General features: G+C 36.2%; 2 protein-coding genes across 5 annotated transcripts; both read right to left on the bottom strand.

The window, feature by feature from the left end:
- Nucleotides 1-79: 79 nt before the first annotated feature.
- On the bottom strand, nucleotides 80-6,194 carry LOC103944394 (protein EMBRYO SAC DEVELOPMENT ARREST 30). Its single transcript, XM_009354838.3, has 11 exons — nucleotides 5,887-6,194; nucleotides 5,445-5,697; nucleotides 5,262-5,346; nucleotides 4,890-4,960; nucleotides 4,723-4,811; nucleotides 4,386-4,629; nucleotides 3,922-4,034; nucleotides 2,994-3,084; nucleotides 2,388-2,516; nucleotides 938-1,491; nucleotides 80-850 (listed from the first exon to the last, which is right to left on the bottom strand). Exons 2-11 carry the CDS (start codon nucleotides 5,610-5,612, stop codon nucleotides 406-408), a joined length of 1,989 nt encoding a protein of 662 aa, XP_009353113.1. The 5' UTR covers nucleotides 5,613-5,697; nucleotides 5,887-6,194; the 3' UTR covers nucleotides 80-405.
- A 941-nt stretch (nucleotides 6,195-7,135) lies between these two features.
- On the bottom strand, nucleotides 7,136-16,551 carry LOC103944397 (THO complex subunit 1). 4 transcript variants are annotated; one of them, XM_009354848.3, is made up of 22 exons: nucleotides 16,251-16,551; nucleotides 15,682-15,759; nucleotides 15,506-15,589; nucleotides 15,049-15,123; nucleotides 14,069-14,162; nucleotides 13,398-13,543; nucleotides 13,208-13,279; nucleotides 12,582-12,654; nucleotides 12,408-12,473; nucleotides 12,210-12,256; nucleotides 11,908-11,979; nucleotides 11,676-11,801; nucleotides 11,509-11,574; nucleotides 11,311-11,352; nucleotides 10,506-10,622; nucleotides 10,335-10,417; nucleotides 9,223-9,289; nucleotides 8,649-8,720; nucleotides 8,460-8,510; nucleotides 8,150-8,209; nucleotides 7,915-8,064; nucleotides 7,136-7,515 (listed from the first exon to the last, which is right to left on the bottom strand). In XM_009354848.3, the coding sequence occupies exons 2-22, from the start codon at nucleotides 15,682-15,684 to the stop codon at nucleotides 7,270-7,272; spliced, it is 1,812 nt and encodes a 603-aa protein (XP_009353123.1). In that variant the 5' UTR covers nucleotides 15,685-15,759; nucleotides 16,251-16,551; the 3' UTR covers nucleotides 7,136-7,269. The 4 variants fall into 4 exon arrangements, with proteins under 4 accessions (XP_009353123.1, XP_009353122.1, XP_009353124.1 ...); XM_009354847.3 differs by having other exon boundaries at nucleotides 15,682-15,797; nucleotides 16,251-16,447; XM_009354849.3 differs by having other exon boundaries at nucleotides 15,682-15,745; nucleotides 16,251-16,447.
- Between the last annotated feature and the right edge of the window lie 4,295 nt (nucleotides 16,552-20,846).

Below are 20,846 nucleotides of genomic sequence, written 5' to 3'. Positions count from 1 at the left end.
CGCTATATTTTTGCTCGAATTCTGGCCAACAAATGAGCAAGTGCATGATTCAGAAACGGAAAGCGAACTGCTTTCGAAATGAAATGTATCCACAAAAACTTATCTGAGAGACCGCAATGAATCATTTCGTGTACTCGTCATTTGTTCTCTACAAGAAAATTACATGTGGCTTATCTAACAAGTAATACTTTCTCTATGAATAAAAACCTTACATATCAGTAAAACGGTGTACAAACTCTGATTGGCTTACTCCAAGCGTGCGCATCGATTTGTCCTCGATCCTCGTCTTGTGTGAAGTTAATGTCATCTCTACCTCAAAAACTTTCCATTTTAGTAGAAAACGATGGAAACTGAATGCCGCGTTATAGTAAAAAGATAGGAACTGGATCGTTTGTAGATCCAACTTTAGTCATTCGGGTCCATTTCCTCATCCTGATCAGAGTAGAGAGTAGCATTAGTTCTGTCACTGTCATTTGATTCTGGTTGTTCGTCCAAAGTACTTCCGTACTCTGAAAATTCATTGTCCTCCACTTTACCATCTTCCCCAGCTGAATCCAAAGGAACTTCTTGACCATGCTTCATCCACTTCGGGCACTCTTCTTCGCCTCCATATACAGTTCGGCCATCATGACCTTTTACATGAACTGGAGCATCGGCAGAAGACATTCTACAAGAGCATTCGGGGAGTGGGTGTGAAATGAACAAGGCTGGCTTCGACACAACGGATTGCCTTATTAGGCCTTCCTCACTTAAGCTTTTCTTAAGATGTTCCTGCACTGAGAGTGTCCAATTATGCTTGGGATGGTAGACATTGTCCCTCGTCATGTTGAACAGTTGTGCTACAACTTTCCTGTTCGAAAAGAGGACACACAAAGTTAAACAAGATCACCAATCATATATAAAAAGTTGAATTAGATTCTTTTTGTTTTTCTCTTGCCTGTCTGGTCGGTATGTTCTAGAAGAAGCAACCTCATACAAACGGTGTCCCATGACCAAGCTTGAAAAATCTGGCCATCCACTGCCATCATTGTTAAAACCAGGAAAGAATGTGTCTGCTTCCACAGAGACAATATAATCAAGAGCATCCCAAATTAGTCTATGTGCTTGCATTCTCAGATCCAAAGCAGAAAGGTCTGGTTCAATGTCAGTCTCAGTAATCCAACCATACCAGCCTTCTTTTTCATGTTGATAGATAGGTCTACCGGGAGGTGGAGGAAGAGGCCGAGGCCTAGGACCAGCCTTCTTCCATTCTTCTTTAAGTTGTTCCTCGCTTTTTGCTGGAGGTGGTTGAAATGGATTTTGCAGAAGAGGTGTTTCAGGTCCAAGTATATCAGACAATTCTTTATTGCTGCACAAGGAAGTGCGATCCACTAAGTTGGGAAACATAGCACGCAAAGGGACCAGAACACGTTGACCCCCAAATGTTTCTGAACCAGCCAGGTATATAATTGTTTTAGGAGGATACCCCATTGAACGAAGAAGAATTCCAACCTGTGAAAGTCTCAAGAAGAATAAATGAGCTAATGAACCACGAAAATGTAGATAGATTGATTTATTAATTAGCATCAATGACCCCATACATCAATGCACCACCAAAACTGAAATTTTACATTGTAAAATGACGCAATAAGTAAAAGATCAAATTTATACCATGGTTCTTAGTAACAAGCTTGTTCACAAACGTATTAACATGCTTGAGTCAAGCCCCGGAATAAGGACTCAAGCTTGAGATAATATACAAGGTTTTCAAGCCCAGGGTCTTTCTTTCTACTCCCTCCCCTCCCTTATCTTATGCTTTTGGTCAAGGCCAATCAACGAGGTAATGTAGAAATCACAGTGACACATATCCTTATTTTGAGTGGATACCTTTACAAAGGATCAGTCCTTACTTATTCGTTGTCTATTTTGAAATAAAAAATTTCAAGTAATTAAAATACGAAAGTTGCTTTAATGAATTAGATGGTGTTGGATTAATTAAATTCTCAGTGTCATTCCATCCTCTACTGTTTTTTTTGGTCTGCATCCTCGATTTCTTAAACCTATCACTTGAGCTTAAATTTTTGGAAACACAAATTCCACTCCCATTGTAATGTAAATATTTAATATTTAAAAGTGAAATTGAAAGAAGGATGCTTGAGGTTCTGCTTTTTCTGAACTGCTCAAATCAATTCAGCGTTGAGTGAGTGCCAAGGAAACTTAATTTCACAACCAGCACTTAAATTCACTACTAATCTTCTAGACATTCTTATGGCACTGAAAAGTGAAATTTTCAAAAACAGTAAAAAATGGACCACGAGAAAGAAGCATCAGAGTGGACTAGAAGCCACACAACAGTACTGACAATTTACAAATACATAAGCTGGATCTGAAATTAGCACTGAGCTTACCTCTTCAGGCATCAGCGGGCATGAACCATTTTCTCTACGCAAGTGTGAATCTATGCTTAGTTCCTCATGAACAATGCCCTTTTTAATCATTTGTTTCCTTCGATATTGTATGAGTTCAGTGTGAACATCCTACAGAAAAGTAGCAAGTTAACAAGATAACTTTGATAACCATGAAAGTGAATGGACACACTGTTAATATTTTGCAGTTGTTTAAGGTAGAAACCACCCGTACTCAAGAGGAGGAAGAGAACTCCAAAACTGAATTTTTATCAGACTTAGATTTAACCAAGGAACAAAGGAGAACAATCGTTTTAACACTAACTTAGACTTAACAGCTATAGATATGAAAAATATTGTAACCCGAAAGTTTAAGCTGTGTGTATGTGTTGGACAGAATTATGTTAAGTTGTAACACCCTTCACATGTGAACCTCTTTCCATCACTAAGGACCAACATGTGGAACTCAACTTAATATTGGAATTTCGTAATTGGAGGTGGTTCAAAATTAGGTTCTATTACTCTAATACCATCATAAACTCTAAGCATGTAGATCAACAATTGATATTTTCACAACTACCAAAGATAAAACCAGCTTAAACATCTTACCTGAAAAAGTTCAGCACAGCCATGATATGCCAAGGTTTCTCTCACTAAACCAGGATGATACGCTAGGAAAGGTTGACCCCATGCACGTAACCTATTGGAGTATAAAAGCCACATTGATCAACTGAAGGAAAATAGTTATTAGAAGTAAATTATTAGAAGAAGTGAACAGGGTCCACCAGAAGCCAGGTAAAATGATTTTGGTTGAGGTTATGTTACTTGTAATCAGATCTATTTGAGAGGTCTTAGCTAGCTTTGCTACATGGTGGATTTCTTATGCACTATTTTTTAATTCTTGTTTTTGTTTAAAGTGCTATCATTTCTTCTCAAAAAAACAAGATAAGGAAACCAATAAAGATCCATCATCTACAGAAGCTACATAAATAAAAGCTGTGATACAAAATAATCACATAACTGCCTTCTAATCTAGTAATATATACGAAAGTAATAATCCCTAAACTCTGATGAGATGGAATCCCTAAGCAAAAACCAAAACCTCACCCCTTCCCAGAAGAATATGACCACACTAGCGGATATTATAGGAAACTTCACGTGGCCGTTGAAGCTCTTTAAGAGGATGTGTTCACTTTGACTGCTTGGAAAACCTAGGCATATACATTAGGCTTATAGTTTCCATTTTCCTTATACAAACTTCTATCCAATTTGTAGAAAGCCAGACCTAAGACTTTCAAAGATAAAATTTCCATACTCCATAACTCGACCCCTCCTGTTGACTCGATCCTTCTGGTTAACTCTATCTATTGCCTAATCTTTCCAACTCAACCGTAACCTTCAAATAAAATCTATTTAATTAAAAACATCTTGCATCAGATGGTCTAAGAGTAGTCTGTACTAATCAAGTTCTCTAAACACCAATATCGCTCTATTGATTCAAATCTTCAGGAAAAATGGTGCGTTGCTAGATTCATACCTCTCCACCATCTTGTGTCCAAGCATTTGAATTTCTGGCCTGAATTGAAGTGCATGGAAGGCAACCCTGCATCTAAGTCTTTGAAACTCGGCCATGTTTGGTGGAAGGATTGACTGAAAATACGATTATATTGCATCAACACTTAAACTTAATTGTCAAGCATGCATGCTTGGAACACAAAAATCACTAAGTGAAAAGAAACAAAACAGACTCACTACTGAAATAATCATATATGAATGAATGATCCCTATGAACCAATAGGAAAGCGACAGAGAATGAATGTTTAAGTGGTTCTTAGATAACATTTATTTATTTTCATAAACAATGGTTCATAGGTGACGGTTCTAGCGCAAAAAAGAGTATGACAATATGTGGTTATAAATGTTAACAGAATATGCATATTTTTTCAAGCAGATGACATTTTGAAATAGGCTATACTGTTAAACTAGTAGAAAATCAGCTACCTGCAGACATCCACCATCAGCAATGATGAAGCCGATAACTTTGGTTTTCTTTAACTTTGGTAGGACTTCTTTGATATAAAAATTTGGAGAAGCTGAATTCTTGGGTCTAAAAGAAGGGAATTCATTTCTTTTCCTTGCTGCCTTCAGATTATCTGGCAGACTCTTCACAATGACTATGTCATTTTTTAGAGATGCTATAAAGTGCACCTCATCGTAGAGATATGTAAAACTCTTGAAACGAGAGCTGGCAAAGTCATAAAAACAAAAGAGATAAGAAGCAATGAATCATATGATCGCAGCAAACTGGCATAAAAGAAGTAGCAAACTAGAAAAGAACCTGATGCCTTTTGAGCGAGTACTTTCTTGAATGTCTGGAATGACAAGAGTAGCATTTAGAAGCCTGGATATGGTGACCAGATCACAGATCTAGAAAATTAACAAAGATTTATGAACACCACATACAATTTATCACGGAATCACTTTCACATATTTGACAAATCGTACCGTAGATCTTATCTTTCCAAATCCACCAAATATTTTCGCATAAATGAAGCCATTGCTCTGTTCATTTGGAACTGTAAAAAAGATAAAAGTATTCAATCAACTAAAATATGAATGGTTCAAGGTTATCAAATACTCCAGTGACAAAAAAGAACATAGACTGAGGGAACTCAATTCAAATTCAGTATAACAAAGATAACAGTTACCATTAGCTTCGAGACTACAAAATGTGTTTGGTCATGCATGCGAGGGAACGGATTCACCAATGGGTTCAAATTGTCAAATTCATAAACTATATCATGCAAGAATATGATAAACCCAGAAACGAACAAACTAAGAAAATTCACAAATGCAAGAAAAAGGCAAGATCATCACCAGGATAGTTGCCTCGGGGGTTGGCATAAGGCTGAAAAGACTGTAGGGTCTTCACAGGCCCCCATAGCTTCCTATTAGGAACACTCTGCATGATTGTAAAAAACAAAAGAAGCCATCAAGACAACCAAGAACATACACTCGAAATACATGTATAATGGACAGAGAAATGAATCAAAATCCCACCTGCCTCCCAGAGATAGAATCGAAATCGTTATGGAATGCGGTCAATGCGCTATACTGGACTAAATCGACAGTCGAAAATCTTGCTATAGAGATGTGCCGAAGCAATGATGCAAAAGATAAAATGAGGACAAAGAGAGCAACCCATTTTATCTTAGATTTGAACAGCATCTTGGCTCATCAAGCACACAACAAGAATTCCACTTTCCCCAATCAAACATCACATTCCAAATCCAATTTCAACTCCATGATTTTCCTACTCAAAAATCAACAATCAACAATCATAATTCAATTAACCAAGAAAACAAAGACAACCCATTTGAGCTAAAACAATGAATCAATAATAAAAAAAGATGTCAAATTTCGAATCAAATGATCTGAACTATTGTACCACCAGATAATCAAAGATCAAAGATTGAAAAAATCGTAAGTTAAGTCAACGAACCTCGGAAGCAGGGGCCATTAGTTAATCCAAATCTGAACAATATAAAATTGAACATGGAAAAACTTTCTCGGGAAACAAACAGAAAGCAGACGGAGGGGTATCAACGAATCTGGTGGTGTGGAGTGAAGCTTTGGATGAAAGAAAATCCGAAAGGGAAAAGGGTTTTAGATTTTGTGCGGTAAATTTGTAAAATGTAAAATGTAAAATGGAATTGGAAATTTGGAAGAAAGGAAGGAATTTTGTGTTTTGTCGTGGGTGTCAGAGTGTGTGTTTCTTCTCACTCGGATTCGTACTCCTTTTTTTTTATTTTTTCGATCGAACCTTTTTTATATGTTCAAGATCTCGAGTTTTGTCTGTCTTACTTTTACTGCACAATTAATAAAGACGAGTGAAAAAAACTAATTCAAAAGTCGGGAATAAAAATAGAAAAAATTAATGAAAAGAGTTTAAAATTTTAAATTTTAAAAAAATTAATAAAATAAAGAATAAAGTAAATAGTACCATGATTGATTTTTTAGTGTAAAAATATGATTTTTCGTTAAAATAAACAATACCATAAGCTTTTCGTTAAAATTCTTATAAAAATATTCTTAATTAGCTGAGTTACGAATCTTTGACACTCTAATATTGTTTCTTTCTTCTTAAACTTGTTACCAACTTTGTTACAAAATACTACTGATTGTTGATATTTCTCTTAATTAATATGTAGTACAATCGAGTCTAATGATGTGTAAATGATACCATTGTATTAAAGCTTGTTAAAAATATTAATTTTTTTTCTTAAAAGACACATTTGCATTCTCTCTCTTCCTTTTTCTTCAAATTACTAGCAGATAGCCATTTTTTGGTAAGAAATGCGAATGAAATTGTTATTAGCACTCAAAAAAATAAAAAGCAAGTTTCATTTCAAAGTTATTTCTCCACACTTGAAGAAGCTTTTCTCGTACTAGGTAGTGGGGACTTGATTCCGGACAAGGATTGTCTGCCCTCCCACTTCCGATGCCCTCCTGATTTGTGTGGTATGTAACCCGGTAGGAAGTAGCTTGAAAATCAAACAACCCGAATGGCATTTAATTTGCCTTCATTTGCTTGCTTTTCCCATGGCTGACTGTGACCGCCCAAAGGACTCGCAAGCAACGTATCAATGATGTCCTCCGCCGCGTCTTTTTTGTTCTTGGAACACGTCTTTATATTCCATTTTTTTCATGAATCCCTTTTTAGCGGAAGAAACGGAACCTCGAGTGGTTCATTCGCCGGCGATCATACAATCTCATAACAAAAATTAGTCGGAATTTTTGTTGCCAATCTAGGATTTCCAAACACATCATCTACTTTCAATCAAATATTCATTCTTACATATGCAAACTCCCAACTTTGAACGGGCTAACCAACTGGATCCAAATCAGCCTCCGCATCCTCACCATCAAGCATCCCTGCCCCAACCTCGACCTCAGCATCTGCTTCCAACTGACCTCCCTCTTGACCCACATCCGCATCGGAGCTTTGCTTCTGATGTTCATCGGGGATTGGACTTCCACCTTGGGACATGTTGCCGGCTGCAGCAATGGTATCAGCGTCCATTGGCGTCCCTGAGGCTTCACCATCTAATTCACTTGCAGGTGTAGCATTCTTCAGGGAAAAAAATATTGTCAAAATTCTTGGGGTACAATTAATGCTGATACTTCCATATACGTACACATGCATTTACTTGATCTCAATTTTGAAAACAACCTACACCAAGACAAAAAAGAACACGAAATATACAACAAAGTTTATAACATTTTTCATCTCATTTTTTCAATATTTAGGCTGAAGATGCATAGCACAGATCAGGTGTTATGCAGCCATGTAATGTTATGTCTCAATAAGAAAGATGTTTCTTTCTAAATCTCATCGGCAATATACACGCACACACAAACACATACACATTATTCATATTATTTCCTCATTTGCATATTCAACTTTCTACAGGAATCAAAGATGTCAACAATAAAACGCTACAAATTCAACACACTGCCAATTATATACCTGATTTTCTTCTAATCGATGTGCAGCACCTTTTGATTCTTCCTTTTTAGCACGTTTAGACCTGTCATTTGGTTTAGCTTGGTATTTAGACCGCTCCTCAGGAGTCAAAAGCTCCAGCGGTACAACTCCTTCAATACCATGTTCAGTAAACTGCAATGACATCCACACAAGTAGTGTAAAGCTCAGTGAAAAATGAAATAATACATTAACTATGCAAACATAGTTATATTCATACTCGAGAAAATCCTTCCAAGTCTTGTCTAGCTGAAAATCGAAGACCTTTCCAGCAATAAACCTGCATGTTGAAATTTTACTATTGGATAAAACGAAATCAAATTTTAAGGGGAACACTAGTTTGAGTTTCAACAATTCTAATATTCAACAGCAAGAGGTAATGCACATTGAATCACATTGTGAAACAGTTGAACAGCTATTAAATAAAATAGCACTCTATATTACCAATGAACCCTAGTCAAAATGCAACCCAGCTTTTATCTATATGATTGTCTTCTGATATTGACCCAAAATTCTGGAAGAAAACTCACTCGGCTATTTTTGTGGTGATACTCAGGTTCTATTCCAGCTGCTGGATCCATCTGTAACTCAAAGAAATTCATCTTACTAAACAGTTAATGAGAAAATAAAAAATCCATAGCATGAGAAGGGACAAGAGTGAGCGCAAGTACACACACACAACATGCTAGTTTGGGCATTGAGAAGTAAATAGTACTTACATCTTCAACCAAGGGCTTCCAGTACTCAGTGATGGAAGGTGTTCGAACACGTTGAGGATCAGTTAAAGCATTCTGGACAAGTAAAAAAGAACTATCAAACAATATAACACCATAATTTTCAAATTAATTTTGTGGTCAACAATACTGAAAGGAACATATTGCTACATATTTACATGTTTCTTCCTCAACAACTTGATATGTAATCTTTGTCTTCTTTATAGTAAGAACTGAACTGATATTCTATGAGTATAAAAGTACTAATTCAGAAAGGACAGTAGGTATGAACCATGAAGAATCAGCAAGATGCTATTAACTTTTTTTGTTAACAGCTGATAATATAATTATTTATATATACTGTGTGAGTGTGGGGGTGTACATTTCCTCGTGATGATCACCGCCACTCTTGAAAATAAATCAAACTTTGTCTCAATATTTAAATACAGAATCGGCGAAGCTTGTGAAACATTGGAGGTTGCAAAAAATAATTGCGTATATTCAAAACCTTGTGAATGTTTGTCATGTTTGAAGCCAGATTTATTTCAACAATCTTGTCATAAATAGCAATCTAGCATACCGGATTCTGATCTGCCCACTTCCACAACTGAGATAGTTCTTTATTTCCCATTCTCCATCTCGGCCTACTGTTGAATTTAGGACAAAAGAAAAAACCAAAAGTTAATATAATGAGCACTGCAAACTTATTAAATATCTTCACAGGTCGCAACAAACAGAAGGCTGATAAAAGTTGGTGAACAATTCAAAAATTTTAATTCGTAGGCATGGGTATATATGCCAGCAAAAATCCATGAGTTCATCTAGCATGTGAATTTGTTTATTTTTCTGCGTAGATCGTAGCTTATTTTAAAATATCCTAAATACCATTATGAAGGTAGGGTTGTCTTTCTCTCAATCCAAATCATTTTGTATATTCAAGTAAGAGGAAACAATCTCCACCACAAGGCAAAACATCAGCACTTGGTCAGAAGACCTCATCTCAAAAACAGTCTAGTTTTGTTTCCTTTTTTCTTGGTGAAAGTGAGTACAGAAGTATCAGCTGGTATCAGGGCAGCATTTGGGTAGCAGGGTTCTGCCAAAAAAATGTGTAAATCTTATTACTTCGTACAATATCATTGAGGACCAGTGGAATGTCTTTAATATTTCCAGAGATGTCACCGCAATTTTGACCAATTTCCAAGTTCTTGCTCTGTTATGTAAAATGGTAGTATCACTGGAATCTCTGAAGTTGTTAATATTCCCATGGAAGTTTTCTACAGCAATGTCTTTAGTATTTCCAGAGATAAAGTTGAGATCTGATGGAAATGTCTTTAATACTACACATCAAAAGTTGAAACAATATACACCCGTGTCTATACCAGTAACCCAAAACTTCAGAAACAAAAAAAATCGAAACATCAAAACGACGAGTCAAAATATGCATCACTGTTTAGAATAAAGAGATCTAAAACATACATAAAAGATAAACCTATTCCCAAGGCCATGAATAACTAAAGTAGAATTGCCCAGCAGGGCTAGCAAACAAAGGATGAATTTACTTCTATCTGCTTCAGTTATTCTTATTAAGACCTTATACATAAGGAAAAAATAAAATTGTTCAATTTTTTCTTATTAAAAAACACATTAAAAGGAATAGCAGGACCCAGACAAGCAGGCCACTGAATTGCATACCGCTTTTTGGCTCCTTCTTGGATCACCTTTTTCTCCATTGGCTGCTTCTCAAATGGGGGACAACCGTCACATTTCCACCATACCTAAGAATAGATTAAATGCATATTATGCTCAAGAACAACAATAACATTTTCTGAGAATAGCATGGCTGAGGCCAGATAACACACTCACCCAATTCCTTTCACGTTCCAATATATGCTCAATTTTATTAAGAAATTCCTTCCCTTTGGGCGGAGTCATCTCAAGCAGCTTTTTGACACGCTCCTCACAAGATTTTATTTCCTCTTTCTGAAATCAACAAGGAAATCTTTAGCAGACATCATAAATTGCACAGATATTCTAAAGCTGACTTTATAGTATCATACAAAACCTTTTGCCATAACCATGTCCAAATGAAAGTAAATCCTCTTTACCAGTTCACAATGAAAGGTATACTACACAAATTCATTAATTTTTCAAGCTTAAAGAAAATGTAAGCAGTGTCCATTCGCATCTTAATAAAGATAAGATATAGTCCCAAGTACAACTCAATTACCCAGGGACCATCAGTTGCTTTTTAATACAATAAACTTAAGAGTAAATTAGCGATATTTTTTTTTTTTTTTTTTTTTTTTTTTGTGAGAAGAAACGATAACAAAACTGATGCAAATGACTGGGATAATGCTGCACTCATAAGCGAACACAAGCACAGAACATTGATATAAAGTTACAGGTGAGATCTGAATGTAGTACTCTAATCCACCCTTGTTCCAAATTCCTAACTTTGGAGATAAACAATAACAAAATCATAACATATCTAAGGCATCTCAATTTATTCCATTTTTTGTCAACATCTTTTGTTATAACCAACACCGCCGAGGTAAATTCTCTTTCTAAAGATAGCACCACCTGAGGAAAGTTGTTTTCTTTTCTAATGAAAGCAAAAGAAGAAGGAAGAAAGTTACAAAAGTCAACAAGATATAACTACAACACTGACCATGCTTTCAGAAGGTAAATCTTTTTCACTTTTTCCCGGGGCCTACAAGAAAATAAGAGTTAGTTTTACCATATTAGAGTACTATAGGGAAAAATAGATCAATTAGAAAGTTGAAAAGGGCCATTATTACAAGCCCAAAGATTAGGAAGGTGTAATGATATTTCCCCAAAATCAATATTAAGACCTGTTTAACTCTACCTTCAGATAATCGAACAATATGAGGCACTGCACAAGAATGTGACGTCGGAAACTGGGATCCTTCAACTGTGCTCACCAGAAAACATCAAAATTCAAGGATTTGATTCCTAATCAAAATAATGGTCTGCTACAATTAAACTCTAAGTCAACACTCCAGCATTACTAACCTCCAAACCCATCAGTTTACTGCTTGTAAGATATTTTATGCTAAAATTTGTTGCTTCCTCCTCCAAGTTATTGGCATCTCCCTCTTCATCACTTAATGGTTGAGCTTCAAAGGTATTCAAAACAACCTAACAAGACATTCAAGAAAAGAATATTTGAGTGAATAATAACATAAAGAGAAACTGGCATACCATAAAGATAAATAAAACGAAGATGTCAGAAGACTGTTATTACCATTAAACCAGACGTAAATTTCTTCCACTTGGTAGGACCAAGAGTTAAGGAAGGAGGGTTACAGAAGCTTTCCTGAAAATCCATCCAGACAAGTTTTTAGCATAATGAATGATATCACTGATATCAGTTTACAAGAAGAATTACAGAAACAAAGTATGAATATTTAACAACATTTCAAACTATATAACCTTTTAGCATTATATATAGACACTCCCTAAGCTCAAAACTCAAATCAAAATGGAGAAGAGGAAACCATAACTAAAAAGCTTAGCTCCGTATTGCTTCCAAGTTGCATAGTTTACCTGTAAACTCCAAAAGGTTTTGTAAAAGTTGAAATCGATGGAAATTCCTGAAAATTATAAAACAGATAACATATATGCTTAAGAGACCTATACTCACCAAAAAGTTATACACATTAGATATATTATACAGATATATGTGTAATAATATGTTGACATCAACATTGAGAAACCAAGCAACTGTCATTAGCAAGGATGTACCATCAGGGGGGTCTTTCTCATATTTTGTCTCGTTTGATGTGTTAAAAACTCCTTTTATATTAACAGCTGCACACAGTAACCATAAGAGCAACATGAATATATAGTCCAACTGAACACCAGGGTCGAGAGCAATTAAATTACAAGTGAAGACAAGGATTGAGGACAAACAGGTACCTGAACGCTCAGATAATGGGAAAAAGTGTGCCAAAAACATTAGAATTCGTCCACAAAATACCACGTCATTTGCCTATGAGTCAGGTTCAAAGAAATTAGTACGCAACATGACTATAACAATAAGTTTTTCAAGTAAAATTTAATCATCGAAGTGGATATAGTTTCATCAAATAAGGACTTCTTGAAGTGGTACAACAATAGCTAAAACACTTAATTTCAAAAAACAAAAAATTAGTTCATAAATCAAAAGAGAGAAAAACAATATCAAAATGATTGTTTACCACATTTTAAATTTTGTTTATCACAGTGAAGCAATGTGAGGAACACAATGGAGCAATGTGAGAAACACATAAGAACCTCCCTAGCACAAATATGCAATGCCCCATCCTCAAGTCTATAATGTCAAATATGTAACCACCATTACATAATTAGGAGTACAACACATATTAACCTGAGCACCTGTTATTTTCTATAAACATTATAAAACCAGCTTTAAATGTGACTTCTGAATAGCATACCAATTTTTGGTTTTTGAAAAACAAACAAATATCACAATATAGGGGAAAGTTTCAAAAATGAAAGTTGGCTGTAAAAGCAAAGATGACTACTATGATTAGTAACACCACCTTTGACAGACGACGAAGAAGTTGATTGCATGTTCTCAACATCACAAGTTTTCCTCGAGCAAAAAGCTCAGGCTGCATGAGGAGAACCATGTAAAGTATAGCAGGATGTAAAAGAGAAGGAAAATGGGAAACTTAGAATAAAAAAACAAAACACGGAAAAATAATCCATTGACATATAAAAAGCACAAACCTTTCCTAATATATCTTGTTTACTCTCAATATAACCGAAAACGTCTTTGCAATTTCTCATAGTTGACATTTCTGTTAAGTCTTCCAACAGCTGAAAGATCATGCCGCCTTCGACGTGCTCTTTCTCACAAAGATACAACACAACGTCTGGTGCATCAGAAGATAAAAGGAGCTGTATAAGGCAGAGGGAGAGAGTAGTATATACGTGGAGATAGAGCAAGAGAGAGACGCATTCTATAAGACTCGTCAATTTTCTTCTTCACAAAAACCAATATTACAAGCCATTTTCCATAGAGTAGCCCTTGTAAGGCAAAGAACTGACCTAAAAAAGCTTATTGTTTACATTAGAGGATATACAGGTCTACAATTGAGAATCAAAAGTCAATTCTGAATTTTGTCAAAAAGTAGTTAGGTGCGATTTAAATGTCAAAAGATAAACCACAAAAATTAATAGCAATACGAATTCTTATCAGAAAAACATCAATGTATAAATTATTCTCAGAGTTTAAAGATTTATGCTGAGTGCACTACAAGAAACATATCGAAATACCAACACAACATGTAGGAATTTTTATATTAGAAAGTGTATAAGCTTCTTCTAAAAAGCAAGTCAAGAACATTAGATACGTACAACTAAGTGCTTGCAATAGTTTAACAGAAACATGTACAGACCAAGAAGACGTGGAATATGTCCTTGGGCAGTTTCTCCAGCATCAATTGATTGACCATACTGCATTATCTGCTCACCAGACTGTACTGCAGAAGACTGTGAGAATCTCAAGTTACGCGACATAAAATTACAAATAAAACCAAATGCATAAGAGAGAGAAAATTCTGTATTGATGTCAAATATGTAAAGAGGGTTCAGGTTGATGGGGAATCAGGTATATAACAGGGTCTACTTTACTTCAGATTTAGATAGAATACATGACTGTGACGCAATGTTTTAAAAGGCTCGCCTCAGGGCGTGCCTAGGCGCCCTGTGAGGCTGGGCTTGAGGGTTGCTGTATTTGTTTTGAGGGAGTGGGCGGAAGGCGTTGTGGGAGCCACCTAGGCGCTCATCAGGGGAATTTTTTTTTTTTTTTTTTTTTTTTTTTTTTTTTTTACTTCCAAACCCAAATTTTGGGTAGAAATTTAACTGCCTCATACCTCTTCCTTGCACTATCATCTCTCTGCCTTTTTTTCTGATTTTTATTTTTTTATATAATGGATGTGTGTGTTGTTTGCATGCATTGTTATATGTGTGCTCATTGTGCTTTTCATCCTCTATTTTATATATATACTATAATATATGTATATATATGTGTATATGTATTTATAATATATGTGAGTGCTCAGGGTGATTATTGATTAATAATCTTCTTCTTTTTTTAATATAATATATGTGTACGCTCAATGTATATATTAAAAAATTTAGGTCACGCCTAGGCTGGGCTATCCCTTGGACGCCTCGCCCACGCCTCACACTTTTAATACATTGCTGTGACGTCAAATAAGCATAAGGTCTTTTTTTAGCGTGCTACAAACATTAATTTCCTGTGGATGACCACCATGCTAACATATGCAGAAAAAACTAGAAATGCAGTATACTTCAGAAGTATAATCAAATAATCAAAATATTCTGTTCACAAGTACAAGAAAGAGATACATACCACCAGTTCCTGAAGCAATGTCCGAAGGATATTTTCTAGCAATTGATTCTCATCTTGGACTAACTTTGTTTGTTTCTGTCATGATGAAATCAATTGGCCCAATTTTTATTGACCAAACAACAAAATCCAGAAAAAATAAAGATTTAAATATGTGATTAATGTACAATCAGGATATATGTGAAGAAAGCAATGCTCCCCTGAACACCAAGGATAAAGCCTAGAATCAAGTAAAGGACTCATTGGAAAATTAGAAATTGAAGTCTTTATCAGACAAAAGTAGCAAAAAAAAGTGTATCCAAATGTAGCAAACAGAAAGAGAATGAAATCCCAACCGTATTTCAGCCTTGAGAAGCAAAGCCATAAATAGCTAAGCATGCATTTACACAAGACTTAATCTTTGGGAAGCAAAAAATATAAATAAGAAGAACCCTGAACATGAAGGATCTATAGTTGTTACCTGAGGTTGTATAACTTGTTGAACTGTCTGAAGGGCAAACCTTTCAGGTGGACCGGGCTGCAATATGGCCGTCCTGAACACTTCCTGAGAATAAAAACAGAAAGAAAATTTAACCATACTTGACAGAGAAGACAAATAACAATCAAAATTATAACTGTAATGAAAATAAGACTAACCATGTTAAAGACTTCAACCAGAGTGCTGACACTGAAGCCAATGACAAACAGTCCGCTTTCCGCTCTGTCAAACAAAGCCTTCCCAAAAGCTCAATTAAAATGATTTCAAAAATATTCTGCAGCAGCAAAAATGAAAAGTATCGTCTAAAGAAATTAAACCGGCAGTGACATTTGGAACTGCATGGCAGAATGTAGAACAGGCAGAGACCCAGGAATGGAAAATGTGGAGGGATGAAATTCCAAGCCAATTTTCCTCGGTTAAAAATTATACAGTGCCCTTTGTTAATATGAGATTTCCCCAATTTTATAGATCAACGAATCAACAGACTTTACACTGAGAAAGAAGTTATTCAAAAACAGAACTCCATCGTTTCGTTGTCCATTTGAATCTTCAGCGAGTACTAATCTCACTTTGTTTTCACTTTTCAGAAGCTATTACAAATTGATTACAGTTGAAAATTTCGAATTCATCTGTTTGTAATGGCAACATCCCTAAATCCTCAATACGCAAATTCCTAAATTAGAGAACGAAGCGGAATTAAAAGTAGAAGAGGCACTAAACCTCTTACCCGGCAGAGGTCACGGCGGCGGGGCGAGTTATGAGGAGAGAGTCGTGCTTTACGTACGGCGGCGACCCGGGGAAGAAGAAGAAGTTGATGTTGTCTACTACTGTAAAATCCAGTCCCTCCTCTTTTTGCCGTCACGGGCTTCGCCAAATTATATGGGTGAACAAAAAGAGCTACATGTCGTTTTTTATTTTTGACGGAAATTTTTCGAGGGCACCATGTGGCAGTGGCAAGCCGATCCACTCGTCTCGACTCTCGAGTGGTGATTAATCCCACTTTGCAGGATGTGGTGACACTTCGCGGCCTTTACCAAAAAGAAAAAAATTACTTTTTACATTCGAGTTTGTTGATTAGTTTAATTTCTCCCTCTTATATATCATTTGTTGGTTATTTCACAAAAGGGGAATATTGTTTGCTATGGATAAAAAAAGAGTGGTTCAGGGTGAAAATGAGAAAAGTGATGAATTGAGTTGTTTTTTATTTTTATTATTAGAAAAAAAAAAAAAAGGACCAGTTTGTGGCTTTGACGGCAATCCACTTTTTTTGGAGCTGGAAAGAGTCACGTAGGCATTTCAGGCTTTCTCTGGCCACCATCTTGTGATTCATTAGCACTAAAAATCGAACTCATGACATGTCATGTAAAATAAAAATAACTTGTATATTATTAGTAGACGATTAATTTCTTATGCTCTAAAATATATAAGAAGTGAGAAACGACCCCATAGACTATAAATAAGATGGACGGGATTTAATTTTTATTAGTTTGGACTCGAACAAAGGACTCCAGTTCCTTAATAGTCTTCCAAAGATTCTCGAACACAATGATCTCATAGTTGATGGGGCCACTATAGATCGAAGAAGAATTGACAACCGCAATGGCAAGCTTTAAATTGGTTCCCTCCACTATTTAGAACTGTCCCCGAACTAACTTTTGCAACACCAGTTTTTTGTTATAAATCTTGTTGTACTTGGAGATAGCAAACTCCACGATCTTCCTCAAATGTGGGTCGCCCAAGTTGTCAATGGAGAAGTACCCACCCCTTTGTGAACGCTACTAGGGAGGGTAATTGTGCTCTTCTCCTCCTCCTACTCCATACGCGGTGGCAGCAACGGAAAGATACAACAAGACGGTGAGGACTAGGAGGAGGCAATTAAGGTGATACATGCTCATCGTTAGTTTCGTGTTTGTCTCGAGAAAAAATAGAAAAGTGAGAGAGAAACAAATGTCACATTAACTTGGAATGTAAACTACGTTTATAATGAATAACAATTCAATTGGAGGGCAAAAAGGAGTCCCTATTTTGTTATATGAAAAATATAAAGAAAAGAAACACTACACCATAATTAAGAGAATGACAAAAAAAATGACCAAAAAAATGAAAATTGTTGCAATCCTATTAGATTAGGAATGTGATTATGTAAATCCTATCATATATGGGATATCTCTTAGACTTGATATTATTATATTAGTGTTGTAATCCTATTAGGGTAAGGAATTTACCTTCCCTACTACTATAAATAAAGGCACAATAGGTAGCATAACACACATCTCACAATTACACATCACTCTCTTCTCGCTCTATTGCTACCGCACCCCTTCTCTCCATCCTTTATAAAGATTTAGTAAATTAAGCCAATAACAAAAATCAATTTCAAATAATAATGATATAGTAATTAGTTGCTTAAAATCATGTTCTTTGATTAATTGCATTGTTGAGTACATTCGATACGGATCAATTGGGCAACGTATTTAGTGACTTTTATTTCTTTCACATATTTAAAAAAGATATTATTTCTTTTGTTTTGTGGGTTTTAATGACTAAAAAGGAAAGACATGGAGGGTTTAACAAATAAACTTCAATTGTTTGTCTCTTGCCTTTAGTTCTTATATCGTTTTATTGGTTATTTCACAAACGAGAAAATTATTTGCTATCAAACGAAAAAGAGTGAGTAAAGGAGAATCTGAGAAAAGTAATGAAATTCAATTGTTTTCAAACTGTGTTTGTATTATGTTGTTTTTTCTTATTAGAAAAAAGAGGACTAGTTGGTGGCTTCGCCACGGCAATCCTTCATTTCAGAAGTCGGGAAGACTTACAGAGGTATTTCAACTTCTCTTTAGTCACCATCGTGTGATTAACCAGCACAAAAAATCGAACTCATAATGTCACATCCCCGCCGGTGGCGGATCACTTCCCCGCCCTGCTCCACCACCGTAGCACGATATTGTCCTGCTTTAGGCTTACCATTCCTTCACGATTTTGTTTTTGGGAACTCACGAGCAACTTCCCAGTGGGTTACCCATCATGGGATTGCTCTAGCCTCCTTCTCGCTTAACTTCGGAGTTCCTACAGAACCCGAAGCCAGTGAACTCCCAAAAGGCCTCGTGCTAGGTAGGGATGAGAATATACATTTAAGGATCACTCCCCTGGGCGATGTGGGATGTCACAATCCACCCCACTTAAGGGCTCGACGTCCTCGTCGGCACACCACGGCCAGGGTTAGGCTCTAATACCAATTTGTCACATCTTGGCCCGGAGCGGATCACTTCCCGGGCCCGCTCCACCACCGTAGCATGATATTGTCCTCTTTGGGCTTACCATTCCCTCACGATTTTGTTTTTGGGAACTCACGAGCAACTTCCTAGTGGGTTATCCATCATGGAATTGCTCTAGCCTCCTTCTCGCTTAACTTCGGAGTTCCTACGGAACCCAAAGCCAGTGACCTCCTAAAAGGCCTCGTGCTAGGTAGGAATGAGAATATACATTTAAGAATCACTCCCCTGAGCGATATGAGATGTCACACATAATGCATCATGTGAAAGTAACTTATATATTATTAGTTGATAATGCTCTAAAACATATAAGAAAGAAATGAGAAAAAGGTCTCCAGAAACCTTATAAATAAGGTGGACTGGATTTAAGTTTTATTAATTTGGACTCAAACAAAGGACTTCAGTTCCTTAATAGTCCTCCAAAGATTTTCGAACACAATGATCTCATAGTTGATTGGGCCGCTAAAGACCTTAGAAGAATTGAGAACCGTAATGATAAACTTGTAAATGGATCCCCCAGCTATTTGATACTGTCCCTGAACCAACTTCTGCAACACCAGTTTTTGGTCATGAATCTTGTTGTACTTGGAGATGGCGAACTCCGCGATATCCCTCAAACGTGGGTCAGACAAGTTGTTAAAGGAGAAATACCCACTTCTTAGACCAACTCCAATAGTGGGCTAAAAGCCAAATTACCCTCCAAAATTTCCCCCCAAACCCACTCCAACCCAAGGGGAAAATTTGGGCTAAATGCTAAATGCTAAACCAAGGCCAAATTCCCCCCAAAATTTAGCCCAGAAATCGGAGTGGACTTCACCCAATATTTATCAGAATTTAAATTTTTTTAGATTAAAATGTTCATAAAATTAATTTACGATAGTCTACATATTTATTTAAAAAAAGAATTTAATTTAACAAAAAAAAATAGCTTAAGTTCATTCTTTAATAATCATGGGTTAAAATTTTAGGTTAGAACAGTTGGAGCAGAAAAATTGTTTCTGAGTTAAAAGCTAAATTTTTCGGGCTAAAATATTTGGCTTTTAGCCTAATCATTGGAGATGGTCTTAGAGGAAGGTTCTTGGGATGGTAATGATGCTCTTCTCCACCTCCTACTCCATACGCGATGGCAGCAACGAAAATATACAATAAAGCAGTGAGGACTAGGATGAGGCAATTAGGGTGATACATGCTCATCGTTAGTTTTGTGTTTGTCTCGAGAAAAAATAGAATAGTGAGAGAGAAGCAAATGCCACATTAACTTGGAATGCAAACCACTTTTATAGTGAATACCAATAAATTGGAAGGCAAATAGGAGTCCATTTTTGTTATAAGAAAAACATAAAAAAATAAAATAAAACAAACGCTACACCATAACAAAGAGGATGAGCAAAATTGACCTTAAAATGAAAATCAATTTCAAATAATAATGATATAGTAATTACTTGCTTAAAATCATGTTCTTTTTTTATTTGCATTGTTGAGTATATTCGATACGGATCAATTGGGCAACATATATAGTGACTTTTATTTCTTTCGAATTAAAAAAATGATATTGCTTCTTTTGTTTTGAGGTTTTTAATGACTAAAAAGGAAAGGCATCGGATTTAACAAATAGCTTCAATTGTTTGTCTCTTGCCTTTAGGTGTAACATCCTATATTAACCAATGGAGAGGGGGTGATGTGCCTTATGGTACCGTTTGGTACGTGGGACAGGACGGAATAGAGTGGGACAAAGCGTTTCGTCCTACGTTTGGTGCGCCTAAAATGGGTGGAACGAGCTGTTCCACCGAACGAGTTTTGGGTGAATTTTCGTTCTACCTCACCCCCCTGAAACTACTCATTCCACATCCATGGAACACAAAATTATAACCTCTCCGTCTCCTTCTTCTTCCTCCTTGTTTCCATCCGAGGGCATTTTGTTCCAGCTCCGTTCCGTTCCATCCTGTCCCGTTCCGTCTACATACCAAACGATACCTATATGTACATGCTTACCTCCTATAACACGAGGTCTTTTGGGAACTCATTGACTTTGGATTCCATTGAAACTC

Source organism: the organism of the source record quoted next, unplaced genomic scaffold, assembly GCF_019419815.1.
Source record: "Pyrus x bretschneideri cultivar Hongxiangsu unplaced genomic scaffold, Pyrus_bretschneideri_v1 Contig131, whole genome shotgun sequence".
NCBI lineage: Eukaryota > Viridiplantae > Streptophyta > Magnoliopsida > Rosales > Rosaceae > Pyrus > Pyrus x bretschneideri.
Note: the sequence above shows the minus strand (reverse complement) of the source record. Positions and strands in the feature narration are given on the sequence as shown.